The sequence below is a fragment of the Macrosteles quadrilineatus genome, unplaced genomic scaffold, assembly GCF_028750875.1.
Source record: "Macrosteles quadrilineatus isolate MER2022 unplaced genomic scaffold, UCM_ALF_1.0 Scaffold_4__1_contigs__length_99947679, whole genome shotgun sequence".
NCBI classification, from domain to species: Eukaryota; Metazoa; Arthropoda; class Insecta; order Hemiptera; family Cicadellidae; genus Macrosteles; species Macrosteles quadrilineatus.
The window spans coordinates 75,113,849-75,132,456 of NW_026542597.1; the positions used below are offsets into that span (position 1 = coordinate 75,113,849).

At 33.9% G+C, this 18,608-nt stretch overlaps 2 protein-coding genes across 2 annotated transcripts; one reads left to right on the top strand and one right to left on the bottom strand.

Annotated features, from left to right (window-relative positions):
- The first annotated feature begins 1,992 nt into the window (after positions 1–1,992).
- Positions 1,993–11,626, top strand: LOC128991963 (solute carrier family 35 member E2B-like). Its single transcript, XM_054415276.1, has 8 exons — positions 1,993–2,621; positions 3,492–3,627; positions 4,964–5,079; positions 6,581–6,713; positions 7,579–7,632; positions 7,967–8,170; positions 8,957–9,125; positions 11,363–11,626. Exons 1-8 carry the CDS (start codon positions 2,306–2,308, stop codon positions 11,408–11,410), a joined length of 1,176 nt encoding a protein of 391 aa, XP_054271251.1. The 5' UTR covers positions 1,993–2,305; the 3' UTR covers positions 11,411–11,626.
- A 1,854-nt stretch (positions 11,627–13,480) lies between these two features.
- Positions 13,481–16,334, bottom strand: LOC128993448 (thyroid transcription factor 1-associated protein 26-like). Its single transcript, XM_054417350.1, has 3 exons — positions 16,039–16,334; positions 14,137–14,236; positions 13,481–13,733 (listed from the first exon to the last, which is right to left on the bottom strand). Exons 1-3 carry the CDS (start codon positions 16,124–16,126, stop codon positions 13,499–13,501), a joined length of 423 nt encoding a protein of 140 aa, XP_054273325.1. The 5' UTR covers positions 16,127–16,334; the 3' UTR covers positions 13,481–13,498.
- Positions 16,335–18,608: the final 2,274 nt, after the last annotated feature.

The following is an 18,608-nucleotide window of genomic DNA, read 5'->3' on the forward strand; positions in this document are numbered from 1 at the left end:
ACCATGCCCCAATCGAAGAAAATTTGAAACCGACCATTCAGCATTCAACATATATGGAAGCAGCAGCTCTACGACGAAGAACGATTCCAACACTTCTTAGATTTAACTTAGATTTAACTACTTTACATTATTATTACTATTGTTGATTGTAAAAAAAATAAATGAATAAATAAAAAATATTCTGCACTATTTATCCATTAGTGCAGAATATTTTTTAAAAACAGATTCAGATGACCTTGACCTAATAACAATACCAACCAATCCACAACATACATCGCCAGAGTCGCTGCGTAATTCACGCTGCTCCACAATCACAAAATACTTACCAATTACCTAATTATGACGTCACGGGATCACCCCCGTGTTTTATACTACTACTGAGCACATGTTGGCTGACAATATACAGATCCTGAATTGTAAATTGAAAAACTTCTAATTCGTATATTAGTTAGATTAGATATAATGATGTATTGTTAAATGACGTTTCCTATTAAGCATTTAATTTTTATTATCAGCAAGTTTGTTTTTTGTACCTCAAATTTACTAAATACTTGAAATACTCGTTTTATGAGGTAAAGGAAAAATTTTCAGATAAATTGGTTTGGGGAGGGTAGGTTTAAATAGACGGCAGCATAAATTGGGGGGGAACTACTCCTGTGGCTTGGGGGGAGGATTGCGCCTCTGGGTTTGGGGGGGATGGGCACCCCTGCTTCGGTGTAGGGGACCGAAGTAAACAATTACATACGAACAAGTAACCTCAAAATTACGGACCTGCATCGTGGTGGCGGAATTGTATCCCCCTGGAATTTCCCCCCTGAGCAAAACTGACGTCACAAACCAGGGGGTAAAATTCCAGCCGCGAACTGAGTTGCACAACATCAGTTCAATAAATTAAAGGTGGAATCAAACGTGTATTTTGATGGTTGTAAATTTAATCAGAACACGTCAAATTATAAAACCTAGAGTGTACGGCCCGGAATTTTACTCCCTGGCCAGATTTAAATATTATGGAGAATATTTTCTTTCAAAATAAATTGTTTTTCCACGGTCGTATGGTTAATCAAATCGTCTAAGAAATGTTAACCCAATTATCATTCAAATTGGTTTCCCCATTTGTTTACATACATATTAACTATAACAGTTGGCCTCAAAAGTCGAATCCAGAAACTCGAATGTCAAAATTAAACAGTGATATCTGTTCATCTAGTTCAGATTATAAACATGCTACTTAATTAATTATCAAATGTTTACTTAATCAAACCTGAAATAAGAAAATTAATTTTTCCCACTAATTTCTATATCTGCACAGGGCGTAAAATTATGGGGGTAAAGATCCAAGCCGTACATCTACAGTTGCCCAAACGCTAGTTATATGGAGTTAAAAATCCGGGTTTTATTGCTTAATCTAACTTATCACGCTCTGTCTATTTTCATTTGACTCCCAAATCCACGGGGGTAAAATTCCTCCCGCGAACAAACTTTAGAGCGCTCAGGTTTCTACGTCGTAGTGACGTCAGCTTCGCCCAGAGCCCAGAGGGTAAAATTCCAGGGGGATAACATTCCAGTGACCCATATTTTTTTTAGTAGATTGGCCGTATAATGTGATTTAAATTTAAAGGTTAGTAAATACATACGAATTCTATAAATACTGGTGGGGAACATAATATTATAATTTGTCAGCACACCCAAAAAGATGACAAATCTATAAAGCGTCCATGGTTAGTTATATTTCCCATTCAATTTTTTCTATTTGTTAATGCGTTACAAATACATGTAATCTCTTCCTAGATATGCATAGGGTTTAACAGTTCTTGAGAAATTACATCAACTCATCGTTAATAATACACATTATGTACTACATGCGAAATAATCATGACGGAAATATTTTTTGACATATTTCTCCCGTACTGTCAATAGTTATTTTGGATCAGCTGGAGTTGAGTTTCATGTTTACGTTGTTTTGTCGTCGGCTCGGTAGCTGTCACCGTCAGCACCAGCAATGCACCATTGTTTGTAATTTAACAGTGAACTAAAAGTAAAATTACCTTTTTATTTATAAAGTTTGTAAATCAAATTTATAACATGTAACTTTATATTTTTAACGTATTCTATATTGCATGTTTACTGTACAAGATTGGGTCAACAATGTGTTGTAAATCATTTTAGTATTTAAAGGTTAGAGAAATCAGTGTCTAGTAACTTAAACTTTTTCAGTGAATTTCTGTAACCAAGATCTTAAGTGAGTAGTATTTGTTAAAAATTTGTAATCTCAAGAAATTGTTAACTGTTTCTGGATGCCATAAACATGATTGACGATCAAACTTTGCTGATTGGTAAAGGTGGAACAGTAGCCCCTCTACATGGAAGTTCAAGAGACATGTATTTATCAAGTACAGATTCTGATACAAATTTAGTAAGTTCAGATGAAAGGACAAGAAAGAAAAGTGTAATCAATATCAACACGGGTGCTTTATATACCACTGGCAAACCAGAAGTTAGAGATGGACTCTTGAATGTGCGAGCTCTCTTCTTCCTCATTTTATGGTACTTTTTCAGTGGATGTACATTGTTTTTGAACAAATACATCTTATCTTACACCGATGCTGACCCAACAATATTAGGTAAGAAAAAGCTTGATATTCTTTGATTATCTCATTTAATACGACCTAGACATAAATATTGTAAAAACAATGATCAGTGTTTTGAGCATTAAGTTTAGAGTACCTAGCCTAAGCTACTCACAAAATATGGTTCATAGGTTTCACAGCAGACTCCCACAGAGTATCTGTAGCCTATAGCTGAGTTTGTTAGTGCTTCTTCATATATGAAGGTTGTAAATTTTATCCTAAGTGGGATCAATTCTGAACTTAGATGCCATTTGTCATAGAGAGACTAATCAACGCCCAGGGCCTGGACCGTTCCATTAGGCCTACCTATTCAAAACCTTCAACTAATCTTAATTAATGCCAATGGCATAGAAAAAAACCGACATGATTTTAGATCTGAAAATCTGTTCTCTCTGTAGTTTTATTATTTTGGCAATCGTTGATTAGACAGTTTTTAGAGTTAACACTAGGCTACGATTAATCGGCAATTGGTCCATCTGCAACTTAATTTTGCAACATCCAATTTTGTTTTACAAAATGAAACATTTTGAAATGTATTAAAAAGACCTAGATTGATCTAAGTTTTATTTATATCCAAGTGATAGAAAACACAGTGTTGAAGTAAACTTAACTAATTGTATCAACAATTTGACTGTAGAAAAATTGGATAGAAGAATTGCCTGCCTGTCAATAGCAAACGTTAAACTTAATAACTATGAATCGGTTTCAATACATTTTAAGCGAAATTATCTACCTATGCCAAAACCAAACGAATAGAAATGTTGGCAGCACAACCTAAGTTAATCTAACCTTACTTTAAAACATGAATTTGAAATACTTGATAATTGTATGGTGTTGTTAAAGCTGAAACATTTACGTTTCCAGGTACATTCCAAATGTTAACTACCACGGTGTGTGGTTTCATCCAGCTGTATATACCTTGCGGCATGTATAAGCCGTCACAACGACTCTCCCGACCTCCCGGTTTCTATAAACACATGACCTTTGTTGGATGCACTAGGTAAGCTTTAGACTAATAACCTAGCTCAATATTATTTTTATTTAATATTGTGACATTCACATTACAGCCCTATTTTTAGGAGTGTGTCACGTAGTGGTGTTTCTTAAGGTGGGAAGTAAAAAAGGCTAGGCCTACCTCAAAAGAGCTAAGCCTGTTGTTTAGCTCAAAATAAACTATAAGATATCATTAAGGTGATTTACATTTCGTCAAATATTAAAATTAGAATCTGGCTTTTCTTCTTTAGCACAAACGTGGAAGAGATGTTGGGTGCAGACAGATTTAGTGAATAATGGCTTGTTGTTATTAGTAATTATAATTATATGTAGTTAGGTGTAGACAAATTAAAATTAAAATACCCCCGCCGCAGCAAGTCTGCAGACTTAGCGAATTTCCATCTGCCTTTGGATTGGATTTAAACTAAAATGTCTCCTTAAAAATATCACATTTATTCCCTATTTAAACAGAATTAGTTTAATGAGTACTTAGGTTTGCTGCAACAGGGAGGGTAAAAAAGTTTTTTTTAAATGTAAAATATTAAAAGGTACTGTGGTTTAGTAAGAAATTAATGTATATTCCAAATTTGATCAAAATATGTTCATAAACAAGCAAACTACAACAGTTTACTTATTCTCCATAAGAATAACATGGGAATTTTAAAATTACAATTTTTTTGAATTTTCTCCGTAACAATTAGGCGCATAATAATGCTTCAATATACTAAATTATTTGTTTTTTTAAGCTCTACAAAATGGTTTGAAAAGAAATTGTGAAATTTTGTGTTTTTAGGGCCAAAAATGGGAAAAACCTATTTTTACCCCATAAAACCCCCCATAAACCCCCGTTCCCATAGTCCGATCATGCTGGTTCGCAAACTCATTCAAGTTTATCCCGCCTTACACCTTTAAACCAAGTTTTATCAAAATCGGACAAAAATTACTCAAGTTATCGTGCGGATGTTATACTATATTATATAAAAATTTGAACGAATGGTGTTTTTGGCCTCTGGGGACATCAAAATGAAAAAGTAAATCGGTCCCGGGCTTAGGTCTTACCCTGAGACCTACGGTAATAGCTACTTCCCTATAGGGAAATTCGCTAAAACTTGGTGATTAAGGTACATCTAGTGTGGTACATAACAAGACAATGACATCTACATTCTTACTTTTTGAAAGTAAAACGCTACGGTTTTTAATGCCTGTGTAACAAAATAGTGAACCTAAGTGGTTAGTACAACTACCGTGCGCTTGAATTTTCCTCTCTACAAATTTGATTTTTCTAATGCTATGAAATTTACTATACCGTATTCAAATTTAATAACTATTGTTTTTGGTTCCAGGTTTACAACTGTGATACTCGGTCTAGTTTCCTTAAACTATGTAGCTGTAAGTTTCACTGAAACAATAAAAAGCTCGGCTCCAATTTTTACTGTCATCATTTCAAGAATATTGCTGGGTGAGTATTTTTAAGTCCATCAAACTATTATATGGTGAGATATTAATAAAATTTCAGTCAAATACTTTAAGATTAAGTATCAAATGGTAGGCTATCTGAAAGTACTGTCGTTTTTATATCCATTGACATTGCTATATTATATTTATTTATTTTTACTGTACCAGTTTTATTTAAGTTCTTTTAGAATTGATTGTTTTTATCTGTTTATTTGAATGATGTCTATGATATCCATCCATTCAATGGGGATTAGTAGCACCAAAAATATAATTGACTTTAGATATATAACAGAAATGGATATTGTCAAAGGTGATATCATTGACTATTGGAGTTATTAATAGTCAAAGGTGATATCTAACAATAGTTCGTTAATAACAATTAGTATAGATTGATCAACAGGTGTTTAACAGTTGCTTTATAAGGTTGTCTGTTTCAACACAAGAGAAAAGTTAAAATATTGGCTAGCGAAAAAATACAGTATACAACTTTTAAAAATTATGGTAGCCTATCTATAGTAACTATAACTCATTTTCATGTACAGTAGGTACTTCCCTTTTTATTTTTTTAAATTTTAAAATAATAAATGATGGTTTAGTAATAAATGCATTTTAAAATAAATACCTAATAATGTAGTAAAATAATAAACGAATAAATCGGTGTTGTACATCAGTTTAGTTTTGTTGTTTGCAGCTTCTAACAGTCAACGTCTTGTTAAACTTTTGTTAAATCAATCACAACCCTACAGTACGGTCCACGAGAGTCTGCAGTTGAGGGAGGAGCCTATTTACCACATGACTTTGAAGGAGCCAATGAGGACAGTGCGGTGTTGCCAAATCTAATAATACCAGCTGATTTGAAAATATTGTTTAGTATATTTTAATTAGTGTCGTAAAGTAGTAAACGGGTGATGTTGCAATGTCGCGCCAGTCCAGTCTTGGTATTTGCTGCCGCCCATACTGCCAACGACACAAGTCGAAATTTTAAGGTACAAACCTTGGCAAGTGCCTTAAAAACTTCTACGAGTGACTTTAACACTGTTCACGCGAGTTGCGTACACTACTTTACCTACGTCAGTGTTTTAATTGCTAAAAATCACAACTGTACAACTCATAACTTCTAAGAGAGGTTATGTTTTCATTTATAACCTCTCATTGCCACTGACAGTGATGCAAAGAAACTTTGTACCAAACACTAATTGCACCATTCAACAATTAAATTGGCATGAACAGCTGATTAGTTGATGTTCGAATCATTGCAATTCTACTTATTCTCTTTCAATCCTTGATCCTCATTGGTCCATTACCTGTGTTGTTATAGTGGAAAATTTCTACTAAGGTTATTTCCTGAGTAAAACTATGCTGTTTTGAAAGTAAACAATGCTGTTACTGTATCTGAAACTTTTCAGTTCTACGGCTACTTTAAAAAAACGGTTTTAGGTAAACAAATTTCAAAACTTAAAAGTACTTTTGATTTTCACAAGTCATTATCTGCGTTACTTCCACAGGTGAGCACACTGGGTTATACGTCAACTTATCCTTGATCCCCGTAATGGGAGGTCTAGCTCTATGTTCCATCAACGAGCTTAGCTTCGACTTCCGAGGCTTTCTGGCTGCCATGGCCACCAACCTTACGGAATGGTGAATATAAAATATTTCTTTACTGTAGATTCTCTCTTGTTTGAAACTTTGAACATTACAAAGCCAGATTATTTTCTGAACCTTAAGTAAGTCCAGAAGAAAATGCGTTTGTTGCTAGCCTAGTAGTTAGCGTCTCTGACTTCAGTGTGTGAGAGAACAGGTTTAATCCTGGCTAGTTACTAAAGTTTGGACCCTTTCCCTAACAAGCGTTTGAAATCAGTTCATACACAAAATTCCAAATGGGTAGACACCACAATAAAAAAATCAGATCGAAAGTAGAATGAGTTTACTGCACTCCAATTTTCGACAGTTGAATCCTCTTACTGTACATTCAATTAAGATTGTACAGAAATTAGTGGTACTTAAGTATTATCCGGAGGCCACTTATTTTAGAGGTTTTTTTAATTGGAAACCAAAAATAACTAAACAATTGGAAAGAACATACTTTAATTGACTTACTGTTCACATTTGACATGATTACGATTAGTGGCCTTTGAGTTCTGCCTTCCAGAAGGCAGTGATGTCGGCGAAGATTGAGTTTGAATGCTCTCTGCCGCTAGCTGCCAGATGTACTCTGCCAAGTAGGTATACAGCAAGCTGGATAATACCAAAGTACCGTACCAAGTTAGCTTCACTATCACCTCATACAAAGTAACCTATACGATTAAAAAAAGTATATATATATAAGTTAATCACAAGAGGTTTAAAAAATATTGAACATTGTTGTAAAGATTAAAATGTTTCGTTATTTCCCTAAACTTCCATTATTTTAGTTCATTGGAGTTACTTCTATTATAACAACTAAATAAGCAGTATGTTTTGATAATTTGTATAAAAAATAATGCTTAACCTTGATTTTTTCCAGCTTGCAGAATGTGTATTCAAAAATGCTAATTAGTGGAGAAAACTTCAAATACACGTAAGTATACTTTTTGTTGACTTTCAATGTTACTTCAGGATGCTTGTGCCGTGTTATTGATCTATCTTTTGACATAATAGCATGAGTATGTGATCAAATATTTAATTTAATCAATACTTTGTTTTGAATCTCAAAACCCACCAATCAAGTCTTAAAAATCCGAATTTTTTAAAAATTTTGATGATTCTGAGATTGGAAATTTGGTTTAGTCAAATCACTATTCCTCTATTTAAATCTTTAAATTTCTAATGTATTAAAACACTTAACTACAAATTAATAATGGTACAGAGTATTTGAAGCAAAATTATAACAATTACCACCCTGCAATCCGTAGGCCAGCGGAGCTGCAGTTCTACACCAGCATGGCATCCGTGGTGGTCCAAATACCCGCCTCTGTGTTGTTGGTAGACCTGTCTGGAGTCAGGAGTACCACAACGCTCACACAACTAGCGCTGTATGTGCTCAACGGAGTGTTCTTCCACTTCCAGAGCATTACTGCCTACGTACTCATGGACTACATTAGCCCAGTCACGCACAGGTGAGTCGTGTCAATGTCAAAGTAAAACCTTTATTGTAGGAGTGGGTTGATTTTTTAACTCTGTTGTCGGATTCACTGGTTTTTTAAGAAAAAACCTTAACTGAGAATTGTCAGTTTCGGTTTATCAGTTGTTGCGTAATATTTTCACTGAGATTGCAAAGACTGTACAAGATTTTGCTATACGTTTCTGTGCTAGATGTTGATTTCTACCAGACAACGGAAGATATTTAGGATTTTGCTGTGATTGCAGAAAATGTCCATGTGACCCTGGTAGATATTCATGATTTTCACATGAATGCTGATAATTATGCTAACATGACATGAAGGGTATTCAGATTTTTACGAGATAAAGGATTTCGGTAAACTTAAGTTGATGAGTTACAGACCATTGTCGATTCTTGAATTATGAGTCTTGGGTTTAATAAATGTAACCTTTTTGTAAAAATGATGCTTTAAGTAATTAATTTGATCCTTTTAATAATTAAAGTATACATAATAATGTATCATAAGTTGACTTTTCTTTGTTTCAACATTTTCACGTATTTGGTAACAATACACCCTCACAGAGTTTGTGTATTGAGTCATCATTGTTTGGGTGGGTGTAATTGCTAAGAGGCTATTGTGCACCCTTTAACATTTGAAGATTGCTGGGTCAATCTCGAGCAGGTCTACCTAGAAAAGGCTGACGGTAGTAACAAGACCCCAGTTTTGACTGATCCCTCAAAAATCTAAAAAATGCCAACGTTGAAAACACATAACTGAAAAAACCACAACCTATGTTTTCAGTGTTGCCAACACGGCCAAGCGAGCTTTCCTGATCTGGCTGTCGGTGCTCATGTTTGGTAACGATGTCACAGTGCTCAGCGGGCTCGGGACTTGCACTGTCATAGTTGGTGTTCTTCTCTACAACAAGGCACAACAGATTGATCTGCAAATGTACAGTAAACTCGTCAAGGTAGGCCTAATTAAGTATTTTAATGGTAAGATGAGGTACGGTACTTAAAAACAAGCTCATTTCATGCTGGGTTAAGTTAAATATGGATGAGTGTAAAATAAATTTGAATTTTTGGGGCTAAGATCAATAATGTTTTTTTGTAATTGGGGTTGATATATACAAGGGTTACAGAACTGTTTCTGAAATAAAGCATCCTCTTGTCATATTAAAATTCAGATTTTATTCAATCCGGGGGCTCGGATCTCCAATTAGTCTGGGTTGATGAGTGTTTACTGTACAGTCCAAACACAATACCAAACACTGTACAGTTTATGTACTGTACAACCCTTCAATTTGGCCTCAGTCTCTTCAATTTGGTTATTCGTGTTTTGTTTACATTGAGTATGTCTTCAAAGCATGTCAACGGTTGAATTGAAAATTTGAAGAGACGCACACAGACTTTTTGACCGTGTACAATTAAAAAGCCATATTTCAGTAAGCATTATATTTTAATTCCTCAAAATCTTGGTGTAAAACATTTAATTTAAAACCTTCAGAATATGCTTAAGATGATAAAACATAAAATGGACACTTCTAACGGAATGATATACCTCAAATTGTTTGTTTTGTGTAAACCGTTTCTTACATAACTCAATAATGCCTCAAAAGTTGTTTTTATGTATCTATAAATGACGAATACGTGCAAAACAAACTGTATAGTAGACTATAAAATCCTAATTAACTAAAATAAGCTCAGTTCTAAATTATTATAAGTTAAGTCATCACTGTCTTATAAAGATAAAATTCCTTTTAAGTTTTAAGATTTGTCTTTATCATTACAATTTTCGCCTCTCATTAATGGTTCATTGAAAAGGTGTCTTAGAATATATCCTACAAGCCCCACTAAACGTTCAACATCCTTATTTCTCTCAACATGACGATGGACTATCAATTATATACTTTACTTCTTAGATTCTACGTCCAGCCACTCAGAGGTACATAAATGCTTCACTGTGGCCCAGAATATAATATAATGGCAATACTAATGAATTAAAACTGAAGCCAATCAACAATCTAAACAATAATAAGCATTAATTTAAATACCACGAGGAGACACACACTGTCTTATTGACAAGTAATTCCAAAACACGAGGAGATGCTCAGGGTGGAATCGACAAGTACATGAAAAACAAAAAGCTGACTAAAATGAGGAGGGGAAGGATAGCAAAAAGTAGGTCACAGTGTTCCTGAAATATGGTATTGTGTGTTATGCACAGTAAAGGCTAACAATACCTGGTGGTATTGACCAATAAATATAATTTTTACGCAAAAAAGTACGATACCGTTTAGCTATGTGTGCTCTGTACAGTTCACGAGCAATCTGTGAGCTTAGTTTGACAGTGAAATGGCGTGATAATTTTGATAATCATCTATTTCCTCTATCCTGGCAACAACTATAGGTCGGCCGCTTAGAAAGCGTCTTCCACGTAGCATTGGTGCGAGAGAGAGATACCGAGCTGTGGGAGTGAGACAGACTATGGCTCTTCCCCCACTCCGCTGCTGCCCCACCCGCAACCTTTTATAAATATTAACAGCAATAAAATCAAAATGTAAACAATTACGTTCTTCATAACTTGAGAAAAATAGGTCCTGCAAAAAATATTGTATAGCCTAAATTGCATCAATATTTGAACATCATAAAATGTTATTATATCATTGTGTAAGCAGTTCCATTTGATAACACAGGATTCCAACTCCAACGACACCGGGGCAGCGCCGTGTCGGTGTTGTGTCGTGCAGTGTGAAAACGGCCATTGGCGGAGAGGGGAAATATACCCTCCCTCGCCGTTATCTCCCCTACATGCGCTGAAAATTTTGCGCAGGTTGTTTTCTAAGCGACCGACCTATAACTGTTATTTTTAAACCAAATTATTAAATTTCAGCTTATTAACAACTGTGTTAATTGTATTGTAAACAAATGTTACTTATAATATTTGCTAATATTATTTTACAAGTTTATCACATGTTTCAGTGTACTGTGCTACGTTGTACAAGGGGCTACGGTGATGTCCAAGATCTTGTAAAGTGTTATTGCTATTTCATTAACATTATTTTTGTTACCTTTACTGCTTTATTGGTTATACTAGCTTATTGTTAGCTGTAGATTTTATAGATTTTTTTTATTACTGTTTATTTTTTATTAATTGCATTTCCAAAATTTTGTGTTTTTTTATTGAAAATATGTTTATAATTTGCAGAAGGAGCACAGTGGACTCCCGAGCACAATCAAGACAAGAACAATTTAAGCCTCACAAGCAGCCAGTTTTGAGGTTATGAGATACATCACTGAAATCTGTCTCTGTCATAGATCTCGTCATAGATTGTCAATTGCTAACTGTCAAACTATTTCCATCTTTGTAGAACTTTTTATAATACCATAACTCCTTTAGTTTTTATAAATGCCTATTTTTATAATTTTGTATTCTAAACCATGTAATACAAGTGTAACCGTTTTTTTTTTTTTTTTTTTTTTTTTACTTTGATGTTTTATATAAGTTTTCCCAAATTTTAGTAGTTACTATCACGGTTGATCCTTTCCTTCCTTATAAAGACAACTTTAAGGTAAAAAAAGTTTTTGGTAGAGTCTTTGTTTTTTGGGAAGTAGTTTTGTGGGTAAAGACAGCCAATTTTTGAACTAAAATAGAGCCCATCAATAAACAAATTTACCCAAACATGACAGCCAAAAATAGTGATAAGGTCAACTTATACTGTCTCCACTCCAGGGAAACTATAATTTACAAGTCTGAAGCTTCCATTATCAGGTCTAATAAACCTGAAAGCTGAAAGTGAACAGGAAAACACATTCATACGGTGTTCCAGACCTGACAATGGATAAGACTTCCAAATCTCAAAAGGTCCTGTGGATATTATTAATCACAAGACAGGTTAGGGTATTGTTTATAGAGACAAAACGGTTTTTTTTGTGTTTTTTTTTACCCGTTGGTGAACTTTCTGGGTTTTTGAATATCAGGAACTCAAGGTTAGAAATAACCTAAACATTTATTGCTGTTTTTGTTGGAAAATGCTATTGGCCAAAAATAAAAACAAGACAAGAAACTGATTTATTACAACTAACTAAAAACTAATACCGTATAGTGATTCAAATAATAGTTCCCAATATGATTTATTCCACATTTTTGGAAGAAACCACGAATACTAGAATAGACCCGATATAGATCATAAACATAAACCAATTATGTTACTGGCCGTAAAATAAACATTATTTAACATTGTTTAAATGGGCCAGTTAATTTGTTTATGTTAATGATCAATACTGGTTTCTATTCTAATATTCATGGTAGAAACGTTGTTTGTCTTGAGTTGAATAAAGTTGGGTTTTAAATTTTTATTTTTAACTAGGCCTATTTTCTGTAAAAAAACAAACAAATTACAATATGACAAAAACAATTACGGTACAAGTAAGATTTATTTATGCATTCAATTTGTACGATTTAACCCAGTAGTAAGATAATCAAGAAACTTCTGTAAAAGTATATTGAAAAATCAGATTTAACCATCTATCAAATTGCCAGCAAGTGTAGCCATATCATTAAGTTTAGCTTTATGTTATAAATGTAAACTGTTGCTTATTTTAATATTGCTTCAAACATTCCTTTCAAATCAGAGAAAAAAACCTTGATAAAATAATTAAAAGTATTAGGCTACTTTATTGAATCTAGTTTGGATGTACTGGTTTAAAACTTTTGGTTGACATTTTCACAGAAAGATCTTATATGACCCTCAGTATTTTAGTTTAATCATAGTAAGAAGGGTATTCCTCCTCCTGTTTTTTTCTTTACTAATACGAATAAAAATAAGTACCAACTTGGATTTCTATTCAACAAAGTGAATGGACCCTTACAGAACACCGAACACCATTAACTGATGGTTTCCCTTCATCTTCATTTTGATTTTAAACAGGTTAAACACTCTAAAATACTTTATAACCAGTTAAACTTTTATTTTTTTGAAATAATTCAATACGATTCCATCTTAAAAGGTGAATAAATAAGGGTTAAAACTTGTGCAATGGTTCTTGTTAGATTTTAGCTGTTGATGCAACAGTAAAAACTATTAGAAATAGAATTAATGTGATTTAATATCAGTATGAAAAACTTTTGTAAATAAAGATTATGCTGTAAATATATATCACGTATCCAATCTTACAACTTGTTTCATTTCATCAGTTTCCCTGAATAAAAGCCAAAGACAGGTTGTAAATCAAACATTACACGTATCCAATCTTACAACTTGTTTCATTTCATCAGTTTCCCTGAATAAAAGCCAAAGACAGGTTGTAAATCAAACATTACTACTTTACGTAAAATATTTATTCATGATGTGCTTTGGATTTTTTGCAACATGTCTTCAATCCAGTACTTCATTATAGGTTGTCCCTTCTTTGTTTTTTTATTAAGTCGTTTTAACTTTTGTGCTTTCTTTTCCTTATAACGTTGCAGTGCTTTGTTCATTTCTTCTTTTTTGTGTTTATTTTCTTCTCTTTGTCTATGTTCTTCTTGCTTTTTAGATTTGTATTCTTCCAGAGCCTGGGCAAGAGCTCCTTTATGTCTGAAAATGTAATAGATCATTATAATTCAATGGTTCTACATCGATTGCAACAAAAAATGTTCAATAGGCTATGTAAAGACAATTAATAACATAAAGCTAGAGAATTGTTTTTGAATTCTAGGTCTACAGCATACTTGATTAATAAGCCTAACTTCTTAACCAAATCTTTACTGATTTGCATTTGATTTATTTAACAAAAAATAAAATGTATTACTTTTATTAAGTTAAGTTATTTTAAAACCTTAGCTTAACTTAGTTATGATGCTTCCAAAAATTAAGTAGTCCATGATGCTAAGAACAACAGAATACAGAAGCATATAAATCCTTTTCAATATAATAAAATAACCTTACAAAATCATCATTACAAGATTATAATAAATCTTAATAGCTTGTTCTTACTTACTTTTTATCATGCTTTGGGTTAAAAGAAGTTCCTCCAAACTTGTTTTTTAGTGGTTGAGCTGTATTTCTTGGCTTGAAGTCTTTTTTCTTAAAATTCTTATCTGGAACAAGATATTACAAACAAAATATTTAGGGACGTACGAGTTTTTCTATTTATGTTAAACATACTGTTCAGACATAGATACTACATTTTGAGGTCTGTCATCGGCAGTAACTTATTCCTAATGGCTTCATGTGACTTAGGCCTACTGTGACTAGAATTACTGTCAACCTAGAATTAGGCTACTGTTACTGTGCTGCTTAGTTTAGTGAAGGTAAGATGAAGAGAGTTAGGGAGAGGGTGAAAAAGAATAAGAATATCGTTTATTATAGAATCACTTTCTAAGTGGCTGTAAATGCTTGTACCATTTTTGTAAATAATTGTATTTGAATTGCAATATTTTAATCATTCAAAATAAATAACTACCCGGTTCATTGTAATGTAAACATTACCTTACCTAATCTAACCTTAAACGCCTCCGGATATCTCGCTTGAATATTTATCAAACATTTCACTTTTACACAAATTTTGTATATATATATTATAAAAATTATTTCAATGATACAAAGCCTTTCTATCTAAATAAATTACTTGATAACCTGTGTTATACTGTCTCCAAGATTGTATTTATTTTCTTTTTTTTACTAAAAAACGTTAGCGACCTGATTAAATTTCAGAGGTTACGTTGGTAATTCATGGAAAAAAGGTAAAAAATAAATAACTAAGCTCTGTTAAGTATATCACTGTAATTGTTAAGATATTGTGCAACAATTAACAAACAATATTTGTAATTTTAAGTAATATTTTTCTTTTTATTTCTTTTTCCATATTAAATATCCCTCAAATTGAAATTGACCCTGAAGCTGGTGATGGCCCGAAGATAAGTCGAGACAAGAAGACACATCTTCACTGGTTCTCAGGAGTCTAGAGATGCTATGGTTACGAGCCTAGTTATTCGGCTGGTATCTCCTTGTGAAGACAGATCTGGATCGAGTGCCCCTTGGAATGGTGAGGTCGATGTCGTTTAATAGCTCAGGACAATCGATGATCCCATTTACCAGTTTCTACATGAAGATGATGTCACAGATGAAGATGATGTCACAGATCCGTTGTCTCACTGGAAGAGTTTATATATCAAACTGCAGGGCCAGGGCTGTCACTGGTGCTTGCAGGAAGGGGAATCCAAGTTTAAGACCTAGCAGTCTGAGGAAACGTGTTTGGATTCTGTTTAGGATGTCCATGTGGCCTACTTGATGACCAAATGAGGGAGCTGTATTCTAAAATTGGCCTGAGCTAGTGACTTGTACAGGGTAACTAATGTCAATGGGGATTTAAGGGGTCTTGTAGAGTGGTAGATAAAACCCAACAGAAGATACTCTAGAAGACATGTACACCAAATGTTCAAGTGGGCAAATGAAGGGAGTGGTAATCACACCAAGATACAGGAGCCTACTTAGTTCTCTGGACCACGACCACATTAAGACAGCTGTCATCGATGCAATAAACATACTCATGCATCACGCTACTTCGGCTGAAGAACATAACCACACATTTTGAGACGTTGAGTTCCATAGCATTCAATTTACACCAGTTGCTAATGTTGTTGAGCGAGAGTTGGAGTTCTTCTTGGTTACCTATCTGTCGAAATGATTTTGTTGAAAATCTTTATGTCATCAGCAAACAGCAGGAACTTTGTTGTAATCGAATTGCAGATGTCCACTTGTAGGCCTAAATACTTTTTAAGTTGAGCAAAGTTATGTTTGAACAGTGTCTAAGCCTACAAGTTACATCTTACAATAAAGAGCCCACCATACCACATGTGAAACACTAGCTAAGCTTATTATTAGGCCTAAAGTTACTTACTTTTGTTCTGATGTTTATCATTGTCCTTTGTAAAGGCAAATTTCGGGTTAAGTCCCTTAATATCTCTTGCTGTAGACTTTCTATCCATTGAATAAGATAATGGGTACCTACCGTATGTAAAATTCAGAATAAATAATATGAAAAGCAAGTAAAAAACTTAACAACAGTTACCGCATATCAAAAATAACAAGAAAAATTAGCAGATTAGGATGTATATAGCAAAACAGAACTAAACTGTATTATTTTTATTTATTATTGTACAACACTACACCCCTAATATATGTTTATGTTTAAGTTGCTTTTTGAGGTTATGTTTTTTTGACACGGTCGTGTTTTGATTAGGTGGGAAGGTAGGTTCAGTGGTGCAGGCAGAGAGGAACGAGGAACGTGAGAATGACATACTAGGTGGCGTTCGCAAAAGCATCCACAAAATTGAGCGGAGTCATCAAGGGTTCATATTATATTGTTTTTGTCATACTGCAGTAAAAACAGTCGTTTTAATGTATGAGTTGCGGGTCTAAAGTAGCATGTTTACTCTTTAGGGAGTAAAAATCGTTTTTAGCCTCTATGGAGTAAACATCAGCTGTTGTCAACTCAGTTGGAAATTTCGATTGTAAACGATTGAATGTATCGATTCGTGCACCGTCGTGAAGTTAGCGGCTCTTTTCATCGGCGCTTTTTCGGTTTGTAATAGATGTGGGTTGGTACTCCTGCGGACGCCACAAACGTGTTTTGCAGGGATGTCGGAAACACAATTCAATGACAATACGGTGCGAAATGATGTTTTTATATTTATATAATGTCAATTATACATTGATAAAACGTGTATACAAGTTAAAACTAATTAATTGACGTATTTTAAAAGGCATATTTGAGACCGTACTGTACATTATACGTAGCTATGGCTTAACATAACGCGATCAATTAAAACTCCGAACATAAAAAGTGCATAATCTTTTTTCCCAAGCCCATCACATCAACTTTGAGCTATTCTAATGGTAATATACAATGTGTAGAATACTCAGTATAAATATGATTGAGGCAGTCCAGTGAATTACGAAGCTATAAGGCAAAATGTATATGGTTGATAGTAACTCGTATCAGGAAAAAGTGCACAATCTTTTTCCTAAGCCCATCACATCAACTTTGAGGTATTCTAATGGTAATGTACAATGTGTAGAATACTCAGTATAAATATGATTGAGGCAGTCCAGTGAATTACGAAGCTATAAGGCAAAATCTATATGGTTGATAGGAACTCGTATCAGGAAAAAGTGCACAATCTTTTTCCTTAGTCCATCACATCAACTTTGATGTATTCTAATGGTAATATACAATGTGTAGAATACTCAGTATAAATATGATTGAGGCAGTCCAGTGAATTACGAAGTTATATGGCAAAATCTATATGGTTGATAGGAATTTGCGTCAGGAAAAGTGCACAATCTTTTTCCTAAGCCCATCACATCAACTTTGAGGTATTATAATGGTAATATACAATGTGTAGAACACTCAGTATAAATATGATTGAGGCAGTCCAGTAAATTACGAAGTTATATGGCAAAATGTATATGGTTGATAGGAACTCGCATCAGGAAAAGTGCACAATCTTTTTCCTAAGCCCATCACATCAACTTTGATGTATTCTAATGCTAATATACAATGTATAGAATAATCAGTATGAGTATGATTGCGGCAGTCCAGTGAATTACGAAGTTATATGGCAAAATCTATATGGTTGATAAGAACTCGCATCAGGAAAAGTGCACAATCTTTTTCCTAAGCCCATCACATCAACTTTGAGGTATTCTAATGCTAATATACAATGTATAGAATAATCAGTATGAGTATGATTGCGGCAGTCCAATAAATTACGAAGTTATATGGCAAAATGTATATGGTTGATAGGAACTCGCATCAGGAAAAGTGCACAATCTTTTTCCTGAGCCCATCACATCAACTTTGAGGTATTCTAATGGTAATATACAATGTGTAGAATACTCAGGGTAAATATGATTGCGGCAGTCCAGTGAATTACGAAGCTATAAGGCAAAATCTATATGGTTGATAGGAATTTGCGTCAGGAAAAGTGCACAATCTTTTTCCTAAGCCCATCACATCAATTTTGAGGTATTCTAATGGTAATATACAATGTTTAGAATAATCAGTATGAGTATGATTGCGGCAGTCCAGTGAATTACGAAGTTATATGGCAAAATCTATATGGTTGATAGGAATTTGCGTCAGGAAAAGTGCACAATCTTTTTCCTAAGCCCATCACATCAACTTTGAGGTATTCTAATGCTAATATACAATGTATAGAATAATCAGTATGAGTATGATTGCGGCAGTCCAGTGAATTACGAAGCTATAAGGCAAAATCTATATGGTTTATAGGAATTTGCGTCAGGAAAAGTGCACAATCTTTTTCCTAAGCCCATCACATCAACTTTGATGTATTCTAATGGTAATATACAATGTGTAGAATAATCTGTATAAGTATGATTGAGGCAGTCCTCTAAATTACCAAGTTATATGGCAAAATGTATATGGTTGATAGGAACTCGCAT

What these genes read in the sequence shown, in the direction of transcription:
- LOC128991963 (XM_054415276.1), top strand. Translation starts at nt 2,306, where the DNA reads ATGATTGACGATCAAACTTTGCTGATTGGTAAAGGTGGAACAGTAGCC. An exon ending in TGCTGACCCAACAATATTAG is followed by an intron (nt 2,622 to 3,491) that starts GTAAGAAAAAGC and finishes TTACGTTTCCAG; the next exon opens with GTACATTCCAAATGTTAACT. An exon ending in ACCTTTGTTGGATGCACTAG is followed by an intron (nt 3,628 to 4,963) that starts GTAAGCTTTAGA and finishes TTTTGGTTCCAG; the next exon opens with GTTTACAACTGTGATACTCG.
- LOC128993448 (XM_054417350.1), bottom strand. Translation starts at nt 16,126, where the DNA reads ATGGATAGAAAGTCTACAGCAAGAGATATTAAGGGACTTAACCCGAAA. An exon ending in TGATAAACATCAGAACAAAA is followed by an intron (nt 14,237 to 16,038) that starts GTAAGTAACTTT and finishes ATCTTGTTCCAG; the next exon opens with ATAAGAATTTTAAGAAAAAA. An exon ending in AACCCAAAGCATGATAAAAA is followed by an intron (nt 13,734 to 14,136) that starts GTAAGTAAGAAC and finishes TTACATTTTCAG; the next exon opens with ACATAAAGGAGCTCTTGCCC.